This window comes from Martes martes, assembly GCF_963455335.1.
Source record: "Martes martes genome assembly, chromosome: 1".
Lineage (NCBI taxonomy): Eukaryota > Metazoa > Chordata > Mammalia > Carnivora > Mustelidae > Martes > Martes martes.
The window spans coordinates 209,774,691-209,792,785 of NC_137888.1; the positions used below are offsets into that span (position 1 = coordinate 209,774,691).

At 51.4% G+C, this 18,095-nt stretch overlaps 1 protein-coding gene across 2 annotated transcripts; it reads left to right on the plus strand.

Annotated features, from left to right (window-relative positions):
* The first annotated feature begins 8,095 nt into the window (after window positions 1-8,095).
* AP1M2 (adaptor related protein complex 1 subunit mu 2) lies at window positions 8,096-17,608 on the plus strand. 2 transcript variants are annotated; one of them, XM_080827019.1, is made up of 12 exons: window positions 8,096-8,212; window positions 9,326-9,482; window positions 9,680-9,747; window positions 10,861-10,991; window positions 11,101-11,248; window positions 11,339-11,465; window positions 11,960-12,108; window positions 12,189-12,260; window positions 15,570-15,728; window positions 16,295-16,420; window positions 16,760-16,835; window positions 17,213-17,608. In XM_080827019.1, exons 1-12 carry the CDS (start codon window positions 8,171-8,173, stop codon window positions 17,233-17,235), a joined length of 1,278 nt encoding a protein of 425 aa, XP_080683145.1. In that variant the 5' UTR covers window positions 8,096-8,170; the 3' UTR covers window positions 17,236-17,608. The 2 variants fall into 2 exon arrangements, with proteins under 2 accessions (XP_080683145.1, XP_080683146.1); XM_080827020.1 differs by having other exon boundaries at window positions 11,966-12,108.
* Window positions 17,609-18,095: the final 487 nt, after the last annotated feature.

Consider the following 18,095-nt stretch of genomic DNA (forward strand, 5'->3'; position numbering starts at 1 on the left):
GAGAGCCCGGTAACAACCAGTGGGGTGAGCACATGCTGTGGGTCGAAATGTTATCTGGCAGAAAAGATTAAATCCAGCCGTGTTTGCCTTGCGCGATTCATCTCTGCCTTTGACTCTGGAGAAGCCCTCATACGTGTCTGTGCCTGAGGACTATCTATCAAAGGTTGCTACCTGCGGCTATGATAGTTATTGTGATAAAAGGGGGGAGGCTTAGATGTCCACCAACAAAGGAGGGCAAGGATCACCATGAGCAGGAGGGAATACCATGCAGCGAATAAAAAGAATGAGGCCGTCGAGGAAATGCAGATTAAAATTCAATGATATACCACCATAGACCCACCAGAAGAGCTAAAACTAAATGGTACCAAGTATTAGGAGAGGATCTGGAGTAAATGGGACTATCCTGGACTGTTGGTGAGAATGTAAAATGAAATGACCACTTGGAAAAAGATCTCTTAGGGATGCCTGGGTGGCTCAGTGGGCTAAGCATCTGCCTTCAGCTCAGGACATGATCCCAGATTCCTTGTTCAGAGCCTACTTCTCCCTCTGCCTGCAGGCAGCTCCCCCCGCTTGTGTCCTCTCTCTGTGTGTCAAATAAATAAAATCTTTTAAAAAGAAGAAGGAGGAGAAGAGAGCCAAAATCTTGTATACAAATGTTCATAGCAACTTTATCACAACTTTGGGAGCATCTGGGTGGCTCCGTCGGTTAAGCGTCTGCCTTCCGCTGGGGTCATGATCCAGGGTCCCAGGACCCACCCCTGCATCAGGCTCCCTGCTCAGTGGGGAGTCTGCTTCTTCCTCTCTTCTGCACACATGCTCTCTCTCTTTCTTTCTTTTTTTTTTTTTAAGGATTTTATTTATTTATTTGACAGAGAGATCACAAGTAGACAGAGAGGCAGTCGGGGGGGGGGGGGCAGGATCCCCGCTGAGCAGAGAGCCCAATGCGGGGCTTGATCCCAGGACCCTGAGGTCATGACCCGAGCCAAAGGCAGAGGCTTTAACCCACTGAGCCACCCAGGCGCCCCTCTCTCTTTCAAATAAATAAACAAAATCTCTAAATAAAACAAACAAGCATTTTATCACAGCTCTATTCATAAGGGCCAAAAATTGGAAGCAACCCGAATGTCCACAAATGGATGACTGGCTCAGCACACTGAGGTCCCTCCATACCATAAAATAGTCTTCAGCAAAAGGCATCAACTAGGGGTGCCTGGGTGGCTCAGTGGGTTAAAGCCTCTGCCTTCGGCTCAGGTCCTCATCCCAGGGTCCTGGGATCGAGCCCCGCATTGGGCTCTCTGCTCAGCGGGGAGCCTGCTTCCCCTCTCTCTCTCTGCCTGCCTCTCTGCCTACTTGTGATCTCCGCCTGTCAAATAAATAAATAAATAAAATCTTTATAAAAAAAAAAGGCATCAACTACTGATAAGTACAATATAACACTGATGAGTCTCAAAAAATAAATAAATAAATAAATAAAAGGATTATGCTGAGTGACAGCGGAGGCCAGGCACTTTTGAATGAAGTTCTAGGGCAGACATAGCTAATCAACCCATGGGAAATGGCAGATGTGGATCAGTGCTTGCCCTTGTGGGTGGTAGGGCCCCTGCGGCGGCAACTTCCGGGGGTGGGGGAGGAAGGGAGGCAGGAAGCAAGACTGTGGTTACACAGGTGGGTTCAGTTTGTGGCAGTCGCTTCACTTCTGACCTTTCTTAACGTGTTTCGTTTTAAGAAGGGGAAAATTGTTGATAGGTTACAGGTTGTAAGGAGAGTGAATGTTTATAGGGAGCTTCCTCAACCTCAGAAGAGGGATTACGTGCCTTGTAGTCCATTTTTATTATCATTTTCCAGTTGGTGAAAGTGACACACAGGTTAAGCCATTTCTTAAGTGCTTCGTATTAAATCCTGGCAACGCTTTTCCAGGTGGAGAAAATGACACAGAGAGGTTAAGTAATTTCCCCACAGTCACCCAGGTAGTGAGTGTGGGGCTATACAAGGATTTGAACTCATGGAGCCTGTCTTCACAACCCACAGGCTCTCCCCATAACCCTGCCAGGGGGCTGGGCTAGATTTTCAGGTCCCCGGTGTGAGTAAAAATAGCAAGTTGAGGGGCGCCTGGGTGGCTCAGTCTGTTAAGCGGCTGCCTCAAGCTCAGGTCACGGTCCCAGGGTCCTGGGATGGAGTCCCTGATCTCCCTGATCGGGCTCCCTGCTCAGTGGGGAGCCTGTTTCTCCCTCTGCCTCTGCCTGCCTCTCTGCAGGCTTCTGCTTGCTCTTTCTCTCTCTCTGACAAATAAAGAAATAAAATCTTAAAAAAACAACAAAGTTTTAAAAAAGAGCAAGTTGAAAAATACAAAGTTGTCCTTAATTGATTAGTTGTGCATGGTCTGGGAAAAGAGAGATACGATATCACACACACACACACACACACACACATCTGCGTGTAACTTAATAGAAAATGATCTGAACATGCCCCAGTTGTTGACAGAAAGACCAGGATGGGAGGGGTGGGGGACGGAAGGGACTGTTTCCTGATCTACAACGTTCTCGTTCCTTCCCTTTCCCTCTCTCTTTTTAATATTTTATTTATTTATTTTTTAAAAATTTTATTTAGGGCGCCTGGGTGGTTCAGTCGGTTAAGCGACTGCCTTCAGCTCAGGTCATGATCCTGGAGTCGTGGGTTTGAGCCCCACATCAGGCTCCCTGCTCAGCAGGGAGTCTGCTTCTCCCTCTGACCTTCTCCCCTTTCATGCTCTTTCTCTCACACAAATAAATTAAATCTTTTAAAACAATAAAGGTTTCATTTATTTATTGGTCAGAGAGGAAAAGAAGAGAGAGAGAGAGCACAAGCAGGGCGAGCAGCAGGAGGGAGAAGCAGGCTCCCCGCTGAGGAAGGAGCCCGATGCAGGACTCCATCCCCGGATCCCAATATCATGACCTGAGCTGAGAGCAGACGGTTAACTGACTGGGCCATACAGGTGTCCCTTTCTCTCTTTAATAGGAGAAAATACTCATGAGGGTAATCAAAATTCTATTAAAAATAGATTTAGGGTGCCTGGCCCACGATCAAACCCCATGTCAGGTCCCTTGCTCAGCATGAAACCTGCTTCTCCTTCTCCCTCTGCCTGCTTGTGCTCTCTATCTCTCTGTCAAATACATAAATAAAAATCTTAAAAAAAAAAAAGGGAAAGAAAAGAAATAGATTTAACGTGGAAGAAAAGGAACCCTCGTGCACTGTTGGTGGGAAAGTGAATTGGTGCGGCCACTACAGAAAACAGTACAGAGGTTCTTCAAAAAATTAAAAATAGAGGGCACCTGGGTGGCTCAGTCATTAAGCATCTGCCTTTGGCTCAGGTCGTGATCCCCGGGTCCCAAGATCAAGTCCCACATGGGGTTCCCTGCTCAGCAGGGAGCAGCCTGCTTCTCCCTCTCCCACTCCCCCTGCTTGTGTTCCCTCTCTCACCATGTCTCTCTGTCAAATAAAGAAATAATCTTTAAAAATTTAAAAAATAAAATAAAATGCTTACAGCAGTTAAGATATGGAAGCAACCAAAGAACCCACTGACAGTTGACTAGACAAAGATGGCGGCATACATGCTTGATGGAATGTTACTCAGCCATAAAAAGAATAAAATCTTGCCATTCTTGACAGCATGCACAGACCTAGAGGGTATTATGCTAAGGGAAATCAGTCAGAGAAAGGCAAATACCATGTGATTTCCCTTTCATGTGGCATCTCAACAAAGGCACAAACAAACAAAAAAATCGGAACAGAATGATAAATACAGAAAATGGGTAATGGCCAGAGAGGGAAGAGTGGGTACGTGAGGGACATAAGGGAAGGGGGTTTAGGGGTACAAACTTCCAGTTATAAAACATCTACATCATGGGGATTAAAAAGGACAGCCCAGGAAATACATAGTCAGTAGGATCGTAATGACATTAGATGGTGACAGATGGCAATGCCACACTTACTGCATAAGATACAGAATTGCTGATTTGCTGTGTTGTGTGCCGGAAGCCAATATAACATTGTCAACGACACTTCAATTAAAAAAACCATAAAATTAAAATATATTTTAAAAATTGGGTTAATCAGGCCGGTCACCAAAGGATAAATGCTGTCTGATTCCACTGCTATGAACTCCCTAGGGGAATAAATTCAGGGAGACAGCAAGTAGTTGGTGGGTGCCAGGGGCTGGAGAGGGGGAGGGGGTGGGGGACTTAGGGTTTTAATGGCCCAGAGTTTTAGTTTTGCGAGATGAAAAGAGTTCTGGAGGCGGAGGGTGGTTAAGGGCGGCACAATGCTGTGAATGTGTTCATGTCTCTGCACTGTACACTTGAAATGGATAAAACGGTCAAGTTTATGTTAGATAGATAAAGTTTAAAAAAAAATAGATTTTTTAAAAAACGGTGCAGCACAGCTGTGACAGGGGAGAAGGGGACAGCGGAGAGAGCCCAGAGGAGGGACGTGACCTGCACACGGGCTGAGAGATCAGAGAAGCCTTCCCGAGGAGGAGCCCTTAGCTCGGCTTGAGAAAAATCCTAAAAAAAGCAAAGAGGAGCAGGCAATTTTGTGCCGTGCGGTTAGGTGCCGGAGGAATGAGAGAAAGAGAGAGAGGAACTGAAATTTAGGAAGTCAGTGTGTCTGGGGGCAGTGGGTTCAAGCAGCGGTGGCTCGGGAGAGAGGTCAGCCGGGGCAGTTTCTCACTGTACTGGCCTCAGCCGCTCAAAGGCGATGGGAGCCGTAGGGGATAGAAGAGGGAGGGAGTGTCAAGTTTCAGACCACGCCCTTGAGTAACGTGGAGAAGGCGCTGAAGGGGGTGCAGGGAGGCAGAGTGGCAGAGTCCCAGAGGGGAGGCTGGGGCGGGCTCTAGGCCTCTAGGAGGAACTGGGGCAAGGCCACAGCCCCTGGGGACAGCGGAGGCGGGGCTCTGGGGCACACAGAGCTGCTCTGTTCTCTGCCCCCACTGAAGCTTTCGGGTTCGTGCATTTTACAGCCAAACAGACCTTGAGTTTCAGATTCCAAGGCTTCTGGGCCCTGGCTTTTGGGTTCTATTTACTGCCCGGAAAACATCTCGGGGAGGGGCACCTGGGTGGCTCAGGAGGTTAAATAAAGCCTCTGCCTTCGGCTGGGGTCAGGATCCCAGGGTCCTGGGATCGAGCTCTCTGCTCAGCGGGGCGCCTGCTTACCTTCCTCTCTCTCTGCCTACTTGCGATCTCTGTCTGTCAAGTAAATACATAAAATCTTAAAAAAAAAAAAAAAAACATCTCAGGGACCCAGAAGGTTCAGTGACTGTGGGCTGGGGCAAGGGCCCGGTAGCCTTCGCCATCCCCCTGAGTCACCTTCTGAGCAGGGGGCAGGTGGGAAGGAGTGTGGTGGCAATCCCCCTCTTTTGAGCAAAGACAACATAAAACCTTGGACTGTGCAGGGCTGGAAATCCCGTTCCGCCACTGCTGACTGAGTGACTTTGTCCAAGTCGGTCTTTTGCTCTCCTCCCCTTGGCAATGCGATCTGTCAAATGGAGATAACAGTCCTCCCTCACTCAGGCATTGTTTCTAGAAGGATTCCCACAGGGGAGACATTTAGGGCAGGGCCTGGGTAAGGTGAGCACCCCACAGGCGTGAGCTATTGTTAGTAATAGGAATACTGGTACCTGGCAATGCTGCTGGGAGTGGGTGGGGATTAAGCGCTTGACCTTCAGGACTCAAGTGCAAGTTCTGGCCCAACTGCCTCACAGCTGTGTAGCCCTGGGCAAGCGGCTTGACCTCTCTGGACCTCTACTTCTTCCAATGGAAAAAGACATAGAAGGTCTTCTCCCTCGGGTCCTGAATTACTAGGAAAAGCAAAGATGGGAAGACCAGAGTCAAAGAGCAAAAACAAACAAACAAACAAGTAAATAAAATAAAGAAAAAGAAAATTGCAGAAGACAGATGTATCAGGAGAGCCGTGCTTGCGATCGAGTGTGCACTTAGGCTGGGGAGCCGTTGCTGTGATATCATCCGCGTTAGAGGCCCGTTGGGAGAGGAGTGGGTAGTTCTGATAGCAGGAGCTGCTGTCCTCGCCTCCCTCCCTCGAGTCCCCTCTGGGGACACCCACCACACCCCCAGAGGCTGATAAAGTTGTGGGGCTGGGTTTGCAGGAGGAAGGAAGGATGAGTGTCTGCCTGTGTCTTTTTTCTTTTCTTTTCTTTTTTAAAAAATTATTTATTTGAGGGAGAGAGAGAGAGCAGGAGCAGGGAGAGGGGAGGAGGGAGAGGAAGAAACAGACCCCCTGCTGAGCAGGGAGCCCGATGTGGGACTGGAACCCAGGACCCTGGGATCAGGACAGAGGCAGAGGCAGACACTTAACGGACTGAGCCACCCAGGCATCCCGCCGCCGTCTGTATTCTTAACTGCTTCACAGTAAATAATAATGGCAATGATAGCAAATAATACTGACAACACTACTGAGTGTTGGCTGCATCCCAGGTCTGTTCCAAGAGTCGTGCTGGGGGTAATGACCCAAGCATCTGCATGATAACCTAAGGAGGTAAGAGCAGTTGACCCTCTTTCACAGATGTGCGGCAGGGCAGAGCAGATGCCCGAGGCCACCAGCTGGCTGGTGGCAGAGCCCGGACTTGAGCCCAAGCAGCTGGTTCCCAAAGCCTCGTGCTGCACTAGCACATATAAACAAGACAATAAAAACAATATTAGTACTCGCTTTGTGCAGGTTCTGCCCGAAGACTCTTTCCGCTGTCTTCTTCCTGCTCTTAAGGACATGGTGGGAAATTTTCAAATGTCAGCCCCTTCTCTGATCTCTCTGTTCTCACAGCGTCCCCTGAACCCTGCCACCAGCTCACTGGCCTTCTTCCCCCCACCCCCTTTTTTTTTTTTTTTAAATTATTTATTTATTTATTCGACAGAGAGAGAGAGAGAGCCCAAGTAGGCAGAGCAGCAGGCAGAGGGAGAGGGAGAAGCGGACGCCCCACTGAACAGGGACCTCCCCCCCAACCAACATGGGGCTCGATCCCAGGACCCCGGGATCATGACCGGAGCCGAAGGCAGAGGCCCAACCAACTGAGCCACCCAGGTGCCCTCCCCTTGCCTTCTTGATCAGAGATGATCACGATTGAGACAATCAAGACGATCTCTGGTCATGATCAGAGGTTATCTTGTCTTTTGGTTTTTACGCTGTGTGCCTCTCACCCTCCCTGGCAGAGAGCAGTGGCAGGGCTTGGTCTGTTTGCCATCCATAGTGATCCAGGGCTGCTTGATAAATAGTCACTCACTGCATGCTTGCAGCAGTAGCAACAGCAGCATTACCAGCCTCCATGTGTTCGGTGCAGTACACAGAAGGTGCTCAATAAATGCTTGCTGAGTGAATAACTTTATAATACAGTCACAATAATAATGACCGTTGATCTTTTCGACAGTTTATCAACATCTTATAAATACTGGAATGACTAAGAGTAACATTAGGAATAATAATAAAAGCGGTTACATATGTTCTGCTCCGAGTTCCACCCACAGTTCCTCGGTGAAAGAATGTAGTAATCAGTAAATATCTGAGGGAAGAATACATTAATTAGTAAATAGTTATTGTATGAATGAATGAATGAATGCATGCATGAATGATTTGCACACATGTATTTTTTTTTCCTCCCCTCTCCACGGAGCTGGACAGATATTATCGAGTACCCAGTGTGGGGCACTGGGGACACGGACATAAACAGGGCACAATCTCTCCTCCGTTGGGCCAGGTGTGCAGGTGGGAGAGACGGAAGAGAAACAAGATGAGTGCTTGAATGGGTGGATGGATGGAGCCGGATGAGTGGGTGGGGGGATGAAGGGGTCGGGGGTGGGGGGAGTGAGCGGGTGGCTGGGTGGACGAATGGATGGGTGGGTGGCTGGCTGGCTGGGTGGACGAAGGGATGGTTGGTTGGTCTGGAGACTCCTCCCATCAGCTCTCCTGGGTGCCACGGGAAAGTGAGGCGGGGCAGCTGGCCCCTCCGAGGCCCCGCCCTGCAGCCGTCTTCGCGTCGGCCAACAGCGCCGCTCACCTGGAGGCCTCCCCTTTAAGACGCTCTCACCTGGGCGCTCACCTGCGCGGGGCCGCTTCCGCAGGAAGAAGGAAGCGGCGCCGCCGTCGCCTCCCGGCGCTCCCTCCCCGCCTCCCGGGTCCGCCGGTTGCCACCATGTCTGCCTCGGCTGTCTTCATCCTCGACGTCAAGGGCAAGGTGGGCCGGGCGCGGGGGATGGGGGTGGGGAAGGACAGGTGAGGCTGCGCTCCCCTGGACCCAGGGGCGGCCCCTCCTCGCGGGCGGGGAGGCTCCAGAAAGCTCTGGGAGCGTGGGAACACCCCTCCCCCAATCCCTGCAAGTCCCGGGTGGAATCCCACCTCCACTGTTTCCCAGCCGCGGGCCAGGGGCTTTGCCTCCCTGGGCCTCAGTCTCCCTGTCCGTAAAAATGGGAATAACAGAGGTCCCCACCCAATAAGAATGAATACAGCTGGATGAGTGTAAACTACTTAGCACAAGAACCCAGCTGCAAACAGGAGATGTTCAGTTCGTTGAAATTCTTTCTATCACCGTCTCAATCATCCACACAGTTCATATTTGGGGGAAGACAGGGGCATATTTGGGGCTGCCTAGTCCCTTTCTGAAGCCCCCTCTCATTCACTTTGTCATTTTATATCCATAGAAACGGTGGTGGTGAAAGTTAAGGTATTTGAGGACCAGCTCTACCCCCTCGGGGTTCTCAACCTTGGACTAAACCAGCTCAGGAAGTAGGGACTGTTAGTATCGAGGGCTTACTGCCTGCCGAACAGCACCTATAAGGGTATTGTCTCTCTCTTTCTTTCTAGAATCTTTCTCTTTTCTTTGCCTCCATCTTTCCTTTCCCCCCACGCTTCCCTTCCCTTCTGTCGTCCCCACCTCACCAGTTTGGTGCCGGTGAAACCTTGGGCAGGAGCTGGAATGCTGGACCCTTGTGTCTTGGTTCCATTCCTGGTTTCCCCACCTGTTAAGAGACATGATTCACACCTTGGGGTCTCCATCCTTCAGATGAAGACACATGAAGATGGTGATGCTGCCTGCCCCGTGCAGTGAGATCCAAATCAGTCAGCAAACGTCCGGTCTGTAGTAGGACACGGCTGGTCCGCACTGAGGACTCTGGACACGTTTGCTGTTGTTATCATGCTCCCATTTTACAGAGGAGGAAACTGAGGCACAGAGCGGCAGAGTCTTGCCCCTGCCTGGCAGCCAGGAAGTAGAGTCAGAACCAGGCACTCTCTCTGATGCCCCTGGATGAAGGGGCCCCGTGGTGACCGGGACTTCTCTGCTCACCCTTAGCCCCTGATCAGCCGCAACTACAAGGGCGATGTGGCCATGAGTGAGATCGAGCACTTCATGCCTCTGCTCATGCAGCGGGAGGAGGAGGGTGCCCTGGCCCCACTGCTGAGCCATGGCCGGGTCCACTTCCTGTGGATCAAACACAGCAACCTCTACTGTATCCGGCCCTTAGCAGGATTCCTGGAGGCCTGGGATGGTGGTGGCTCAGGCCCAGAGAGGGCGGACGGAGGACAGAAGTTGCACTGCACATCAGTGGTTCGGGTTGGGGAGGGGTGGACAGGGTGAGGGGAGGGGAGGACGTCTCCCTTTGAGACGTCCAAAATGGCACCTTTTCCTTAACTTTGCTGCCCACAGTGGTGGCCGCCACACCGAAGAACGCCAATGCCTCCCTCGTGTACTCCTTCCTCTACAAGACGGTGGAGGTAGGTTCTGCCTTCCCATTGGCCAGCTGGTCTGTCCATCCACTCGATTTGCCCTTCTCTTTCAGGATCCATTTCTCCTAGGAAGCTTTCCCTGACCTCCGTCGAAGCCCCATCTCTGTGTTCTCGTTAGCTGTTGGGGCATCGTCTCTCTCCCTGTAGGGCAAGGACCAAGGAGGTTTCTAAGACAGTGCACTGCTCAGATCTGAGCCAGAAAAAACTGGGTTACAATCCCAGGTGCCCCCCCCCACCGCCCTCCCTGCTCCCTGGCCATGTGAACTTGATCAAGTCATTTCTCTCAGTGTCTCTAAACTGGGAGTTACAACAAGTCCTACCTCGGGGTTGTTGGACAAATTAGTCATATTTATATTTATGGATGTCTAAAACAGTGCCTAGTATACAGTAAGTGCTCAATAATAGTTTGGTATTGTTAGCATTAGTACTGCTTATAGAGTCATATAATAACTTGAGTCCTTGCTAGATGCCATTCTCAATGACTGAGAAAGTGTCCAGGAAATACTTTTCAACAAACAAGGAATGTGTATTGATCTGTCCCCTGCTAGGCAAAGAGGGGACACAGCTGTGCATAAGAGAGGCACAGTCCCTGCCTGTCCCAAGGAGTCAAAGGACACGAAGGAGGTGCAACAGGACATTATGAGAACTGGAGACTGGGGTGCTAGTCTCACCTTGACACTCAAGGTGGGGTGAGGGGAGGAGGGACGGTTGTGGCTTCACTGAGGAGATGACATTTGAGCTCAGTCCCAAATGACAAGAAGCCCACTTCTTGAGAAGAATGTCCCGGGCAGAGGGGAGAGCATATGCAAAGACTCCCAGGTGAGAACGGAGAGAAGGTCGGTGGGGCTGGGGCAAAATGAGGAATGGAGGGTTTTTTGAATGTCAGATGACTGGTTAGGTTCCTGCTGTGGTTATGCCGACCACTTCCCAGAGGCTCTGAACTTGGGGGTCCCAAACCCCTAAAGCTCATGGAGTCCCTGAATTCTTAATGTCCCAGTGCTGGTATACAGTAGGCACTTAGTAGTTGCCTGTTGGGTTGCTGGCTGGATGAATGAGGCCCCAGCCATACCTCGGCTGGTGTCTGTTTCCCTGCACCCCCAGGTGTTCTCTGAGTACTTCAAGGAGCTGGAGGAGGAGAGCATCCGTGACAACTTTGTCATCGTCTATGAGCTGCTGGATGAGCTCATGGACTTTGGCTTCCCACAGACCACGGACAGCAAGATCCTACAGGAGTGAGTGGGCCATGGGGACAGCCACGGGGGGACCCACTCATGGAAGGAAGTCCGGGAGGGTCTGGGAAGCATCCCTGGGTCCAGCTAGTCCGCCCCATCCTCCTGACAGGTACATCACGCAGCAGGGCAACAAGCTGGAGACCGGCAAATCTCGGGTGCCACCCACTGTCACCAACGCTGTGTCCTGGCGCTCCGAGGGCATCAAGTACAAGAAGAATGAGGTCTTCATTGATGTCATTGAGTCTGTCAACCTGCTGGTGAGCCCCCTCTTCTCCCCCACTCCTTCCATAGCCTGGAGGCAGCAGAGGAGCCCCTGTGCTTGTTGACCCCCATTTGTGCGTCCTCAGGTCAATGCCAACGGCAGCGTCCTGCTGAGCGAGATCGTGGGCACCATCAAGCTCAAGGTGTTTCTGTCGGGAATGCCAGAGCTGCGGCTTGGCCTCAACGACCGAGTGCTCTTTGAGATCACTGGCCGTAAGCTTCTGGAGGAGGGGAAACGGGAGGGAGACGACCCTATCCCATCCCGGGACCCAGAGACACGCAGCCAGTGCTGAAATAAGCACTCGAGTGCCCTCTGCTGGTCATGGCCAGTGCTGCAGCTGTTGGCTCATTGGTGCAAACAGTGCTTCTTTATTGGGTGTCTGGCTCAAGTACAGGGCTGAAAAAGACAAATCACTGTCCTAGTGGAGCTGACATTCCAGTGGGAGTAGGAGGTCGGAATAGCATCCTATTTAAAAAGCTGACAGCAAGAGCCAGATTGCCTGGGTTCAGATTCTAGCTCTGCCCCCCTGCTTCTGGCCAGCTGGGTTACCCCCAGCAAGTTACTCACCCTCTCTGGGCCTCAGTTTCCTTACCTGTAAAATGGCAGGTAATGGCAAGTGGTAGGTAGGGAAGGCAGGGGTAGCGATCTGGGGTAGGGTCTCTGGGCCAGGCCTCCAGGGTCACCTGCCCACCCGCTTGGCTCGGAGTTTCAGGGAGCAAGAACAAGTCCGTGGAGCTGGAGGACGTGAAATTCCACCAGTGCGTGCGGCTCTCTCGCTTTGACAATGACCGCACCATCTCCTTCATCCCACCTGATGGCGACTTTGAGCTCATGTCCTACCGCCTCAGCACCCAGGTGAGGGAGGGGAAAGCCCCATTATGGGGGTGAGAAATGGCCCTAGAACCTCCAAGAACTCCCTCTTCTGCTGTCTGCAGGTCAAGCCATTGATCTGGATTGAGTCCGTCATTGAGAAGTTCTCCCACAGCCGCGTGGAGATCATGGTCAAGGTAGGCCCAGGGGAACAATTCTTCCAAGTGCGTGGTCTGCACCCCCCCCCAACCCCGAAATCACCAGCCTAACCCCATCTCTCCCATCTCCTGGCTCCTCGCTCCCCTCCAGCCACGCTGGTCTCCTGGCTGGTTCTCAAACATGTCAGGCACAGTTCCCTGCAGGGGCTTCGAGTTGGCTCTTCCTTCTGCCTGGGCTGCTGTTCCCAGCGGCCATGCCCACAGCTTCGGCTGCCACCCTCTCCCACCCCCTCTGGTCTCTGCTCTGCTGACCATCACATCTACTTCTTCCTGGTGTGGATGTCTTTTCTCAGGGTCAGACATGTAGGTTCTCAATAATATGTGAATGATGGACAAAGTATTCGCTATTCGTATTATGATTTTAATGGAGCCTCTACTTTGTGAGGGGTCTAAGGGACAAGAGAGAAGAGATAAAAGATAGGGTATCCTCCTCGGCTCAGCAGGGAGCCTGCTTTCTCCCCTCTCTCTCTGCCTGCCTCTCTGCCTACTTGTGATCTCTGTCTGTCAAATAAATAAATAAAATCTTAAAAAAAAACAAAAAAGATAGGGTGCCCTCAAGGAGCTTGCAGGCCAGATGGGGAGACAGACAAACCATCAGCAAATCCTGGGCAAGATAGGTCTCTAATCGGTCCCACTTCATACTCCCTCCTCTGCCTCTGCCCGGTCTCCCAGCTCCTGTCTTGGTCCCCCACTGTCTGTTCCCTTAGAGGCCACCTGTGAGCACTTCAGTCCAGCTGTCTCTCTTCTGCCTACAACCTTTCATGGCTCCCACTTCACTGAGAGTAAGAGCCAAAGTCCTGGCATTCCACAAGGCCCTATGACAGTCTGCCCTGTCACCTCCCCAGCTTTACCTCCCTCCACTGTCTCCCTCCCTCCCTCCGTTCCAGCTATATCGGCTTCCTCTTGATTCACACCAAGCAAGGTCATACCTCAGGGCCTTTGTATTGGCTGTTCCCTTTGGATCGTACCCCTTCCCTGCCCCAGATATCCACATGGCTCCTTCCCTCATCTCCTTCAATTATTTTGCTAAATGTCACCTCCTCAAAGTCCTTTACTGATTTTCCTATTTAAAATTGCAACCCCCATGGGGCACCTGGGTGCTTCAGTCTCGGTTAAGTGTCTGCCTTTGGCTCAGGTCATGATCCCAGGGTCTTGGGATCGAGCCCTATGTCCGGCTCCGTGCTCAGTGGGGAGCCTACTTCCTTCCCCCGCCAGCTCATGCTGTTTCTCAGTCACTGTCTCTCAAATAAATGAAATCTTCTTTTTTTTTTTTTTAAATAAATGAAATCTTTAAAAAATAAAATAAGGACGCCTGGGTGGCTCAGTGGGTTAAAGCCTCTGCTTTCAGCTCAGGTCATGATCCCAGGGTCCTGGGATCGAGCCCCACATCGGGCTCTCCGCTCTGCACAGAGCCTGCTTTCTCCTCTCTCTCTCTCTGCCTGCCTCTCTTGCCTACTTGTAATCTCTGTCTGTCAAATAAATAAATAAAATCTGGGGCGCCTGGGTGGCTCAGTGGGTTAAAGCCTCTGCCTTGAGCTCAGGTCATGATTCCAGGGTCCTGGGATCGAGTCCCACATCTGGCTCTCTGCTCAGCAGGGAGCCTGCTTCCTTTCCTCTCTCTCTGCCTGCCTCTCTGCCCATTTGTGATATCTCTCTGTCAAATCAATAAATAAAATATAAAAAAAATTAAATCTTTAAAAAAAAATAATAAAGTTGCCGCCCCCTATCATTCCCCATCTCCCTCTTTGCTTTATTTTTCCCCTATGACTTAACACCAACTGACATGTTTCATTTATTTTCCTAGCGAATATATATATATATATATATATATATATAATACTTACATGTTTTAAAGAAAGTCCTCAGCGTATTCCCTTTATAATTTTGGCACCCACATTTTTTTAAAGATTTAGAAAATTTTAATTTTTATTTTAAGACTGATTTTTAAGTGGTCTCCATACCCATTCTGGGGCTCAAACTCACAATCCAAAGATCAAGAGTTGCACATTCCACCAACTAAGCCAGCCACACGCCCTACTGCCTACATTTTTAACCATAAATATTTTGTTCTGCCGGTTTCTGATCCTATCAGTGGACCGACTAGCTTTGTTTGCCTAAGCTTGATTTGAACACGAGTCCCAGAAGCTGTAGTTTCGTGCCTCCCTTTCTACAGCTGTTGAGTATCCCACCATGGGGATCTTTTCTGTTCCTTCTCTTGCATGATTTTTTCCAGTTCTTGGCCACTCTAGTTCTTGTTGCTGTGAACAGCTCCTGGGGTCCCAAACAAGAGCTTCTCCACAGTTTAAGAGTCAGCCCTCTTCTACAGATGGGGAAGCTGAGGTTCAGAGGCGTGCCGATGTCCCCTATCTAGGAAGGGGGGTGCAGTAACCTACCTTGAACTTGGGTCTGCCTGGCTTAAGAGTCTCTGTTTTTCGATTTCACTATGTTTCCTGGTCTCAGGGTGTCAGGGAAGCTGCAGGGTGAATGAATGGTCACGTGGGAGGATCTTGACACCACTCAATAAAGGGGAAGGGGCCATTAATGCTGATTCTTCCCGGAAAGAATATGTCCTCTGGTTTACTTCGAGGTCCTCTGCCCCTGATGTCACCTCTCAAACATCCCTCCCCAAATGATCAATAGTGGTAGTAATCATAATGCTAACTACTGCACACAGAACACTTAAAATCCCTGTGTTCAAAGTTTGTCCCATGTCACATGTCAGATACAGGTGATGTAACTTCTTCAATGACTTGTAAGTGAGACATGCGATCGTTGCCAACCCAAGCCCGATGCAAGTCCCTGCTGTGTCAGATACCAGCTAATTGACTTGGACAGAGTGCCTCATTCTCCTCATCTGTAAAATGGACCTCAGGGATGGATCCTACTTTAGGGAATTAGCGAGAGGACCAAGTGGTTGGCTTGGGGCCCAGCATGTGCTAGGGGCTCATTCAATGCCAGCTCTCAAGCGAAAACTCCTCTGTGATGGGCATCATTTGCATTTTGGACCAGGCAAAAGAATAGGACACTTTGCAAAAAGAAGGCACTAAGAACAGCCTCTGGAGTCTTCTGTGGGTGTAAACCCCCCCAGCTTGCCACGTCTTGGCCGTGCATCTCCAAGCAAATGCCTCAGCTTCCCCCGTCTCCATTTTCTCATCTGTAAAATGGGCAAGCTGTTCACACTTCAGGACTGAGGAGGCTCTCCCTGAGGTCGTGCGGGGAAAGGGCTTGCTGAATATTTGCAGGATGCAGGAGTGAATTCTCCACACCCCACACCCTCTCTTCTGACAGGCCAAGGGGCAGTTTAAGAAGCAGTCGGTGGCCAACGGCGTGGAGATATCCGTGCCCGTGCCCAGTGACGCCGACTCCCCGAAGTTCAAGACCAGTGTAGGCAGTGCCAAGTATGTGCCGGAAAAGAATGTCGTTATTTGGAGTATTAAGTCTTTCCCGGTGAGTACTGGGACAGGTGTGGGATCTGAGGGACCTGCCCCTTCGGCTTGCAAGCAAGCCAGAGAACAAATAGCGACCCATGTGTGTATGCACATGGTTATCCTTTAGGGATCATAAAGCTGGAAACCAGGCCAGCGTGGTGGTTAAGCTCCCCGCCTCCCAGGTCTTGAGGAAACCAGCCCTGGGTTCAAGTTCTCCTCCCTTCCCTTCTCGGCTAGACAGTCTTAGGAAACCCACTTCCCTTCATGGAGGCTCTGTTTGCCCATCTGTGAAATAGACAGGATCATGTTACTCTCATCCTTGGGCCGCTGGAGAATTTGGTCAGTCCCTGCGAATGGGATGGTGGTGGGAGGATCCGTTAGGGCCTGGAAGTGGGGAGGGAGGTGGTCATCAGAAGCCCTCTGACCAGGCTTTATAGTTAGAAGCTTCAGCTGTACCTTGGCCAGGAGGCTTCACTTTCTGGTCTGAAATGGACAAAGAACAGAGCCTGCTCTGGGGGCCGCCGGGAGGATGGTCTGGGCAGAGGGAGGCCTCTTGGTGTGTCTGATGCCCCCATGTGCCCTCAGGGGGGCAAGGAGTACCTGATGCGAGCCCACTTTGGCCTCCCCAGCGTGGAGAAGGAGGAGGTAGAGGGCCGGCCCCCTATTGGGGTCAAGTTTGAGATCCCCTATTTCACCGTCTCTGGGATCCAGGTAAGTGTAGTGAGCAGGTGTCTTCCCTCCTTGGCCTCAGTGGGTTCCCCATTCTCCTATGCCTTGGCTCAGGTCACATTTGTTCCCTGGCCTGCACCACCTCATCCCCCCAAAACTGCTCTGCGTCTATTCCCTTACACTGTGCCATCTCTTTCCCAGTGTCCTGGACTGCCTCCCCATTCCCCTCCCCCCGCTGCCTGTGCCATACCTTTGCCCCAGCGCATGTCACTACTCACAGACCATGTCCCCACATTCCCCCCTAGCTGTGTTACATATAGTTTCCCTACCACAACCAGGCTCCCTGCACAACCTAGGCCACCTTGTTTCATCCCCTTTCAGGTTCGGTACATGAAGATCATTGAGAAAAGCGGTTACCAGGCCCTGCCATGGGTTCGGTACATCACCCAAAGTGGCGGTAAGGCAGCCCGGCTCCCTGGGACGCTGGGGTCAAGGAGATCCAAAGGGTGGTCTCGGGGCTTTGGACACACCTTGGGTCGGAGGACACCACAATTCAACAGACCTGGCCGCAGTTTGCCCATCTTTAAAATGGGGGCAGTTGCCAGCTCTAGGGTATTGATAGGGTTTGGACAAAGGACTGAACACACAGCACCCCCGTCTGTACCTGGAGACAAGCTTGTTGCTATGGTTACCTTCCCTGGGTTGAACCCCCTTCTTACATACCCATGGGGTTGATCGTGAGCACTGGGGTGGGGAATAAAGGCAGGAGGGGTGCTTTCCCTCTGTTCCCTTTCCCCAGTTTGGAGATGGTCCCTGCTTATTGTTTCCCTGCAGATTATCAACTTCGGACCAGCTAGGAGAGAGAAGAGGTGGGGACTTGGACATGAGGCCTTCCCTCTCCGCAGGCTGGGACTGTAGACTTGAGAGGAAGATGGGGGATGTGTACGAGGGAAGGCCCCTGACTTAGCAGTTTCTTGCTCCCAGCACCCAGCACCTGGCTTCCTCCCTGCCTTTCCCTCCACACATAGGCTGGGAGGAACAGTCTCCCTACCTCCTTTGCCTCCGGGCTCCTCCCTCCTCCAATTTTATATGAAGAAAAGAGGAGGGTCTTGAAACCCCCCTCATGAGTGCCTTCTTGCAGTGACCTGCCTTCGGGGTGTCGGGACCCCTCCTTCACAGCTGCTGAGCCCAGAGGCCATGCTGGCCCACCCACAGTTTTAGGATGGTATTAAAAAAGAAAAATGAATCTAGCTGCTGCGTATATTCTTGGCTGGGGACTGGGAATGCCAGGAACACCTGCTGAAGGGCTGGGATGGGAGTGGGCAACGCAGATCCTTCCTCAGGCGGAAGCACGGCACATCTGAGGCAGTGCAGTTTGCCCCCAGCTCCTTGGACCCGGGCTCCAACCTTGTTCCGCCAGCATCAGTTTCCCTTGTAGCAGCCAGAGGGCGCCTCTTCTAAGCCAGATTGTGGCGCTCAGAACCCTCCCAGGGTTCCCTCTTGAGAAGTAAAAAGTAAGTGCTCAGTGCGGTCCCCAAGCCTTATCTGAGCTCCCGGTCCTTCTGGTTAACCTGTCTTCAGCCCCTCCCACTCTCCGCCTCTAGTCCTCACGCTTCCTGTGCGTGGCAGGAGTGCTCCCACCTCCGCCACTGCAACTGTAATGCCCTTCACCTGCCATGTACCTCCCCCCACCCCGCCCCCAGATATTCACAGGGCT

Excerpts from the sequence above, each read along its gene's own strand:
- AP1M2 (XM_080827019.1), top strand. The coding sequence starts at position 8,171 with ATGTCTGCCTCGGCTGTCTTCATCCTCGACGTCAAGGGCAAG. Across the intron at positions 8,213-9,325 it reads TCCTCGACGTCAAGGGCAAG|CCCCTGATCAGCCGCAACTA; the intron begins GTGGGCCGGGCG and ends GCTCACCCTTAG. Across the intron at positions 11,249-11,338 it reads TTGAGTCTGTCAACCTGCTG|GTCAATGCCAACGGCAGCGT; the intron begins GTGAGCCCCCTC and ends GTGCGTCCTCAG.